The following is a 9,319-nucleotide window of genomic DNA, read 5'->3' as shown; positions in this document are numbered from 1 at the left end:
AATAATTTTAAAAAAGTACTAAGCCATTGTTATTGTGAACTGAAATTAAAAATCAAAATAAAAGCGAAATATACAATCATGAACAATATTTAGATGACTAGTTTTCTATTAAACTTCTAACAAATTTGTAATTGTTATAAGTATAATATCTGAACAAAAAATGTTCCTATATCGGTGGTCCTGTGCAATAACGACACAATTCAAAATACAAAAAACCAAAACTGTTTCTACTGTTAAGCGGCTCATGTCACTAATCCTTCTCGAATCCATGTCTAATCTTTAAAACTAACTTTAGCAATCCTTACTGCTAACGCTAGTAAGGGTTAGAAATGGATAGGACAAGGATTAGAGACAAGAGCCACTTAACAGTAGTAACAGTTCTTCTTATTTAGAATTTTGAATTGTGTCGTTATTGCAGAGGACTATCGATATAGGAACATTTTTTGTTAAGATTTTTCAAATATTTCGATTGCCATTTTGGATCTGTCATTTAGAGTTTTAATGGCTTTAGATTCGTATTCAACGACCCAGAAAACCCCCAGATACCCACTTTCATAGAAATCTAAAAATTTTGTTTAATTTTCGTCCGCCATTTTGAATTTGTCATAAGTGACTTAAGATTCGTAATAAGCGACCCATAAAACCCACAGATACCCAGTTTCAAAGAAATCTATCGATTCTCTAAATTTTCCGTCCACCATATTGGATCCGCCATTTTGAATTTTTGGTAAATAACTTCAGATTCGTAATCAGCGACCCAGAAAACCCCCAGATACCCAGTTTTATAGAAATCTACCGATTCTTTATATTTTTCGCCCGCCATATTGGATACGCCATTTTTAATTTTAGGTAAGTGACTTCAAATTCATAATCAGCGACCCAAAAATCCCCTAGGTAATAAGTGGTGTAAAAATCCGTCAACGAGTATTTGTTTAAATAGTTTCGTCCAGCTAGATTTGCGATCCGAACCACTGTGGGTCGCCGTCATACGAAGGCACCAATGAAATATTCATGTAAACAAGGTTGCTAAAATGTTTGGAGATACATCTCTACTAATATATATCTTGAAAGCCGTTTTTTTCTGTTCGCAAAGTTCGATATCGGCTGTACCGATTTTTTTGCAATTTTGGTTATAGGTTCTGGATGGGCTTCTCATTGTCTTAGGCAAAACAAAAGTTTAAATACTTCCTAAAAATGGAACTGCAGGACTTTAAAAATCCAATAGAATCTAACATACATGCCCACATAACAGCGCTGCTCAGCGCTCAGAGCGCCCGCTGCTGTTAATTCCTACGGAATACATCGCAAAGCAAGGGTTATGTATACATATACATACGTGCTAATATTAGTCAGTGTTGCCAATTCTTGATTTTCAAAAAGCACCAAAAACTTGGAAAAAAAGCGTTTTACCACACTAACAGCACCAAATTTTTAGAATCAAGGGATGATTTTTTCACAGTTTGTATTTAACAAAAGCAAAAAATTAATTTTTGACACTTTGAGGTTAGAATAGGTCCATTCAATAACTTTTCCAGTAAGTAATTGCAGCGAGAGCGTAAAAGAAAAATAGAGTAAAATTGAGCGCAAGAGAAAATTTCCAGAAAAAGTTATTGAACGCCAAACTAGTAAAAACTTGCCACTTAAGCCATTTTGACACTTTCTGACGGTTAAGTTTTGGCGCGCAATTTTCTTTTTTAATTGCGAATAGTTCCCATCGTCATAAAAATAAACAAATATACAATAGATTTAAATTTTTAATCCATAATTTCATTTCACTAATTATGTTTCATCAAATCATCCTCTTAAACAGTTTATTTACATTTGAATTTGAAACATAACCTTACTTTTTGACTCCTGCAAATTCCTGCTAGTAAAATTTTCACTAGCAAGAATTTGCAGCTCTTTCGGGTTGTTACGCTCTCGAATTCGCTCTCTCTTGCAAATATTTTGGGTTATTGAATGCATTTCCAGTAAAAACTTGCAAGTACTAGTAACAATTCGTAAAAAAAAAATTATATTAAATGGACCTAATATCTTAAAATTCTAGTGCTAGAGCAATTGTGCGGCCAGATTTGGATTCAGCACCCAGAAACGATGTGTTTTACTCAGGTGGTAATAAAAAATCTAAATTTATATAAATAATTAGAAAAGAAAAAAATAATAATTAACTTACCTGCGTACTAGCATTTTCAATGCGAATAGAATTCAATAAGGTGGGTTTGCAGCTTCAGTTTTTATCAATCATGTTTTTATTTTAGTGCATTTATATTTATAGATTCTTGTAAATTCAGTGCTGCCACAGCTTTAAATATTTCAAATTGTTTCAGATTTTTACTATCTCGGAGTAATTTTAGTTCAAAAGCACTAAAAAAGGCACTAAGCACAAAATAATTTTTTTGGCGTTTTAAATATTTGAAATCAATCCCATACTCTTGATAAAAATTGGAGGTACATAAAATCAATCGCATACTCTTGCAGAAAATTAGAGCTATTGGAAAAAAAGGCGTTGTACCTCCCATGCAACCCGAATATTTCATATTGCATATCTGTAAGCGTTCATGAAAAAATGTTTAAACTTGGTACGGAAATATATGAAATCAATCGCATACTCATGAAGAAAAATTCGGATCATTTGAAAAGTGGGCGTGGCACCTCCCATAAAAACCGAATTTTTCATAATAAGTATCTCTGGAAGTGTTCATGGTAGAGTACTGGAATTTTATACTGGGGCACCTCCCATACAAGTCGAATTCTTATTACTGCTTATTTCTAGAATTGTTCTTGGTAGAGTACTGGAACTTGGTGTGGTGATATATGAAATTAATCGCATAGCTATGGAGAAAATATGGAGCTATTGTAAAAGAGGACGTGTCACCTACCATACAAGCCGAATTTCCTACTGCATATCTCTAAAAGTGTACAGTACTGGAACACTTCGTATGGAGATATATGAAATTAATCCCATACTCATTGAGAAAAATGGGCTCAAACATAAATACTGAGTTTTACTTATCTTTGAATGTGTGTATAATTCTTCTGCTGGTTTAGTTGTCTTTCTAAGGAACCTAATTTAAAACATCGAAATTTTTACGAAAGTTTGTTGGTTTTTTTTCAGATATTAACACGGTTTTTGTTAAAGAACAAACTATAATAGAACAGCTAATTCTCTACTAAAAATAGTCCAGATCATAACTATGGGACACCCACATATTGACAAGTTTTGTTTATTTATTGTATTATCATTTAACCTTAATTATTTTTTCATAAAAATGTAGTTTGTTCTTTAACAAAAACCGTGTTAATATCTGAAAAAAAACCAACAAACTTTCGTAAAAATTTCGATGTTTTAAATTAGGTTCCTTATAAAGATATTGAGTATGCAGTTTTGCTGCCCATTCAATTTTAGTAAANAAGTGCAAGTTTGAAGGACTTAGGGTTTTTCGTTGATTTTTGGCAATTTTTTTGTTGAAGGTGTTGCTCCTATTCTCCATATATACATATATATCAACGGTGGGTAAACGCGGCTCTGAGCCAAATGCGGCTCTTTGCTTAGCAAATTGCGGCTCTTTTTACTTTCTCTTTGCTTAGAACATTTTGGACCTTTTTACTTTTTAAAATACAGGTTTCTTTGCTGGACATTCTTTTCCACTGTGTTGCTTTTTTATTTTATTCTTTTTATATATACGCAAATTGAGATCGGAACATTACCCGCAATTAGAGAATGAAAATTGGCTTTCATTTCATCATTTTCCATGTCTAGAAAAAAATATTGCGCATGATTTAAAAGCAGATTTTGAAAAGGATTTGCCCATTTGAAATTATTTAAATGTACGCTTGCATACTTCATAAACCCTTTTTTATGTAACATAACTGAGAATGAATTTACAATATCCGAAATACTCCTTTTTAAAAACACCGAAGAAGAGTCAGAGTTTTTGGAGTTAAGAGAGTATTAGGCACTGGAAATGCAACATAAAACTTTGCCATTGCTTGAATTCCGGCAACAAGGACCGGATTTAAAATATCCGATGTTGAAAACACCTGCGTGCCATATATTTTCCATTCCATTCCAATGAAATTCGTAAAGTCAAAATAGCGTTCACAATTTGTTGCATTTGCGTACTTGATAATTATTGAAAGTTATAAAAACTATCAGAATTTTGTGTTTGCGTGCGCAAAAAAACTTGCAAATTAGGGGAAATTGAGAGAACAAAATAACATTTCATTTTGGGGGAAGGCTACTAGTTTCTGCTGGAAAAATGTTTGACAACAGCATTTTGCCAACAAGAAAACAGCTGATCAAACAGCTAGTTTGGAATTTGCGCAAAGCCTTCAATTTAATTTGATGGTTTGAAAGTTAAAATAGTAAAATGCGACTAATTAAATTTGTAAGAAGTATGTAATTATTCGTTTAGTCAGTGAACAGGATAAGACTTCGGGATTTGTTTTCTAACGTTCTCATTTTTATACTTTTGAATGTAAAAAAAATTTCCACCAGCTCTTTGTCTAACTTGCAAGTTTCTACAAATTTTCTGATCGCGTACTATTTTACATATTTTTCTCTTGAGAGATGACGTTTCGCCGGAATTTTGCTGTTGGACATTTTTTACTGGAGATTTTAAACGAATGTACCTATTGACTAACTAACATTTAACACGAACGGCTTTAACTGACGTAAAACCAGATATTGAAAATTTAGGGATCTTTTGAATTTGCTTTAATATCTATCTTACGTACGTTAGAATAACAATAAAATTAATGTATTTCATTTCTAATAATAATTTTATTTAAAAATCAAAGTTTTTGTTGTTTTATGTGGCTCTTTGTAGCATTTACAAATTACATGTGGCTCTTTTCTGCCTCGGCCTTGCCCTCCCCTGATATATATACTTGCGCTCCGAGTAAAGCTGAGTCAACTTGGTACTATACCTTAAATAGTCCAGTTTATTTGTAACTTTTCATCGACTGTTTGAAACAAAACTTTCTTTTGGAGGTGAAAAAAAAACTCACCGGAAAATATGTCATCCGCCCATAGTAAAAGCATGGAAACCAAAAATTAAAAGTGAACCGGTTCGGGGAATATGAAACTCATGATAAGGCTCAACGTCTTTTTAGAATATTTTTAAGATCTTACGCGTATTGTCACTTTTGTCCGTTTTTGTAGCTACACCTGAACGAAGTTTTACATGCCTGAAAAGGATTAAAACATTCTTGAGAAATACCTCAAGTCAAGAAAGGCTGAACGGTCTAGCATCTATGAATATTCACAAAGATAAATAAAACAAGTAATTTTTTAAGGTGAAAACAAACCGACTTCAATTCTCATATACAAATTTTAGATTATTGTTAATTTCTTCATGATGCAATGATTGGATTTAAACCAAATTAGTATGGGACGACCTTAGAGGTAACTCCTTTACTTTAAAATACTAATTATAGAAATCAGTGAACGTGGTCCGAAGTTATGCGGTAACATACATAAACAAAAAATATTCCGACGAATTGATAACCTCCTCCTTTTTGTTAAATTGGTTAAAAATAAATAATAATCAATTTTGCAGTTGACGAAGTTCTAGAAAAATTTTTCATAAAACCAAGCAAAATGTGAAAAATTTCGTTTTATTGATTTATAAGTAAAAAGCAAAATTTAATGTGTTTAAAATTAACAACATTTTTTATAAATAAAGCAAAAAATTTAATGTATTTGAAAACTTCGTGTTTTAACACTTTATTGCGCATACTTTTTTCTCAATAACCCTTTTTCTGAACCTGTTCGAAGTCCGAGAAAATGCGACCCTGCTCGGGTGGTTTTACCATCCTTGGTTTCATCTGAGGCAAGAAACATATATATTTTCGCAGCTAACCTAGCTATAGACATATTGTTTACTTTGTACTAGCGAGAATTCTTTCAATATATCTAAATCAGATATAGTCTTCGGCTTAGTGTTTATTTTTCGAAAACCGACAAACTCTTAACATTTTGGCAACCCTTGCGGGGAATCCACGGCTTTTGGATACTGTGCTGCAAAAGTTATTCCCAGCGTTTGAGCATAAAAAACGAGTTTCGGAATCTGCTCCGCACGCACGTGTGGTGGGACTCTTACAACATAACCTCACTTTTTACATCGTGCTGCTGAAATTCATTTGCAGCAGCGTTCGCAGAAATCATTTTTGTAGAACGCACTACGTTGGTGTTAGACATGGATAGGAAGGTTAAGCAGCTGCAGTCAAGCAAGACGGCAATTTTAAATTTCGCAATAAATACCCGCAAAACCGCAAAAGCAAAGCAAACAAAGGGCTTTTTATAAGCGAGAAAGGAGCTTCTGGGGCAATATTTGGCAAAATTCGTGTGTCTTCATGACCAGGTTGTTAGTGAGTGCACTCCTGAAGAAAGGGAGGCAGCTGGCATTGCGACATCTATTGACTTCGAGGCAGTGGAGTGCGTCTATGCCGAGACCATGGGTGAACTACACCATCTATTGGACAGCACGAATTTGCCCACTGATACATCGATGTCGCAGTCCTTCGTACCAACACAGGCGATATATCAATCACTACCACGCATTCGAATTCCACCATTCGATGGTAACTTCCTATACTGGTTCCCGTTTAAAGATTTGTTCATCTCCATTGTTACATCTAACGCATCCCTAACAAACACACAGCGCTTGCAATACTTAAAGGATAGCCTTACTGGAAAGGCAAAAAATGCGCTTGATAACGTCACCACAACAGATGCTAACTTCCAGGTTGCGTGGGAGCTACTTCAATCCCAGTACGAGAACAAACGGATAATCAGCGCTCATGTAGCAGTGATTAGCAAACTTCCTTGTGCTCCGAAAGAATCTGCCTCTGCTGAGGTCATTACTTGATGGCGTGACGTCGTCTATACGTATGCTGCAGCATTTGGGCCGGCCAATCGAGCATTGGGATGATCGGTTGGTGTTCACTATTACTCACAAGTTGGATGCCACCACTCGCAAAGCATGGAAGCGCTCCCTAAAGTCGAACCGCGATATTCCAACTTTTAGGGAGCTGCAGGAGTTTCTTACCAGTAGAACACAATCCCTGGAAATAGTCCAAAGCTACACCGAGCCGAAGCCCTTCGTAAAGGAGCATACTCCAAAGAAGTTAGGCACCACCTCTGCTGTTTCTGGGAATCATACCACATCTGGGCGCTGTCCCAACTGCTCCGGTAAGCATATTATCATGTTTTGCAAAGCTTTTCGCAATAAATCGCCGCACGAACGGTATGACTACGCACTACAAGCTAAGCTGTGCCTAAACTGTTTGCACATCGGCCACCAGCAATCAGCTTGTTCTTCCGAGCGCCGTTGCAAGACGTGTCAAGCTAAGCACCACAAAATGCTGTACGACTACTTTGCTTTCAATGCGACTAGTACCAGCAAACAGGCTGCATCCTCTCATAACGCAGTCACAACAGGGCAAGGCCCTAATATGCTGCTGCCGATACTGATCGGCACAGCCCTGATTGAGGTTAAGCCAGAGTCCGGACACAAGGTCGTTTTACGAGCTTTACTGGACAGCGGGGCAGAAGCAGCGGTCATCAGCGAATCCGCAGTCAACCTGTTACACTTGGTGAAGTCTAATGTAAAGGTACCTATTAATGGGGCTAACGGTGATAGAGTGGCTACGGCAAAGGGGTTATTAACGTTTAATCTACGTTCATTGAAATCCGACTTCGAGCTTGCATGCATCGCTCTAGTGTTGCCTCGAGTTGGAAACCGCACCCCGACGGTAGCTATTGCACCGAACGATGTTCAACACTTAAGTGAGTTAGACCTTGCTGATCCCACTGGGAATGTACCTCAACTGATTGATGTCATCTTAAATGCTGGCGATTATGCTGCTCTTCTGTTAAGCGGAATACAGCGTAGCAAAACTAGTCATTTGATTGGCCAAAGTACACGGTTGGGTTGGGTGATTTTCGGCAGTTCTGGTAATCAATCTCTCGTGACGACACGGGATGTGATCGACTGCTATCACACTCAACTCGATCTCGACCGAACTATTCGCAGCTTGTGGGAGTTGGAAGAGCTTAATTCAACGCCCGCACTAACGCAAGATGATCGATTCGTCCAGAATTACTTCAACCGCACTACTCGTCGCGCTGCAGACGGTCGTTATATTGTGCGGCTACCAGTCAAACCGGATTCTGATCTAACGCAATTAGCCTCTACGCACCATGATGCGATTGGTCTCCTCGATCATCTTCGTCGACCTTTATCTCGAGATCCGGTCATGCGAGATATGTACGAAGAATTTATCAACGAGTACGCATCATTGTAACATATGGTGAGCATCACTAGAGAAGAATAATGTTCAACGCCCATCTGTTATCTCTCCCACCACGGCGTCTATAAAACATCCAGCAGCACAACGAAATTAAGGGTCGTCTTCAACGCCTCAAGACGATGCAACTGTGGTAAGTCTCTTAATGATTGCTTATACTCTGGTCCTAAGTTACAGAACGACCTGACTGCTGTTGTACTAAATTGGCGTCGATACCGAATTGCGCTCACTGGAGATATCGCCAAGATGTACCGCCAGATCTTGGTGGACGAGAGAGATACTGATTTGCAGCTATTGTTTGGCGACCTAACTCGCATCGAGAGTCAACACATTTCAGATTAAAAACTGTCACTTATGGTACCAATTGCGTGCCATATCTGGCCATTAAAGTATTGCACACTCTATCTGCTGACGAACGCTGTAACTTTTCTGACGCTGCTCAGATTTTGCTTGATGAGTTCTACATGGATGATGTTCTAACGNATTTGATTGGCCAAAGTACACGGTTGGGTTGGGTGATTTTCGGCAGTTCTGGTAATCAATCTCTCGTGACGACACGGGATGTGATCGACTGCTATCACACTCAACTCGATCTCGACCGAACTATTCGCAGCTTGTGGGAGTTGGAAGAGCTTAATTCAACGCCCGCACTAACGCAAGATGATCGATTCGTCCAGAATTACTTCAACCGCACTACTCGTCGCGCTGCAGACGGTCGTTATATTGTGCGGCTACCAGTCAAACCGGATTCTGATCTAACGCAATTAGCCTCTACGCACCATGATGCGATTGGTCTCCTCGATCATCTTCGTCGACCTTTATCTCGAGATCCGGTCATGCGAGATATGTACGAAGAATTTATCAACGAGTACGCATCATTGTAACATATGGTGAGCATCACTAGAGAAGAATAATGTTCAACGCCCATCTGTTATCTCTCCCACCACGGCGTCTATAAAATATCCAGCAGCACAACGAAATTAAGGGTCGTCTTCAACGCCTCAAG

At 37.5% G+C, this 9,319-nt stretch overlaps 1 protein-coding gene across 1 annotated transcript; it reads left to right on the top strand.

Moving 5' to 3' along the window:
* The first annotated feature begins 6,458 nt into the window (after window positions 1-6,458).
* Window positions 6,459-8,310, top strand: LOC108369479 (uncharacterized). Its single transcript, XM_017624592.1, has 2 exons — window positions 6,459-6,749; window positions 6,844-8,310. Exons 1-2 carry the CDS (start codon window positions 6,459-6,461, stop codon window positions 8,308-8,310), a joined length of 1,758 nt encoding a protein of 585 aa, XP_017480081.1.
* Window positions 8,311-9,319: the final 1,009 nt, after the last annotated feature.

The sequence above is a fragment of the Rhagoletis zephyria genome, unplaced genomic scaffold, assembly GCF_001687245.7.
Source record: "Rhagoletis zephyria isolate East Lansing unplaced genomic scaffold, Rhagoletis_zephyria_1.1 Rzeph_scaffold_03700, whole genome shotgun sequence".
NCBI classification, from domain to species: Eukaryota; Metazoa; Arthropoda; class Insecta; order Diptera; family Tephritidae; genus Rhagoletis; species Rhagoletis zephyria.
This window is presented reverse-complemented; position numbering and strand designations above follow the sequence as displayed.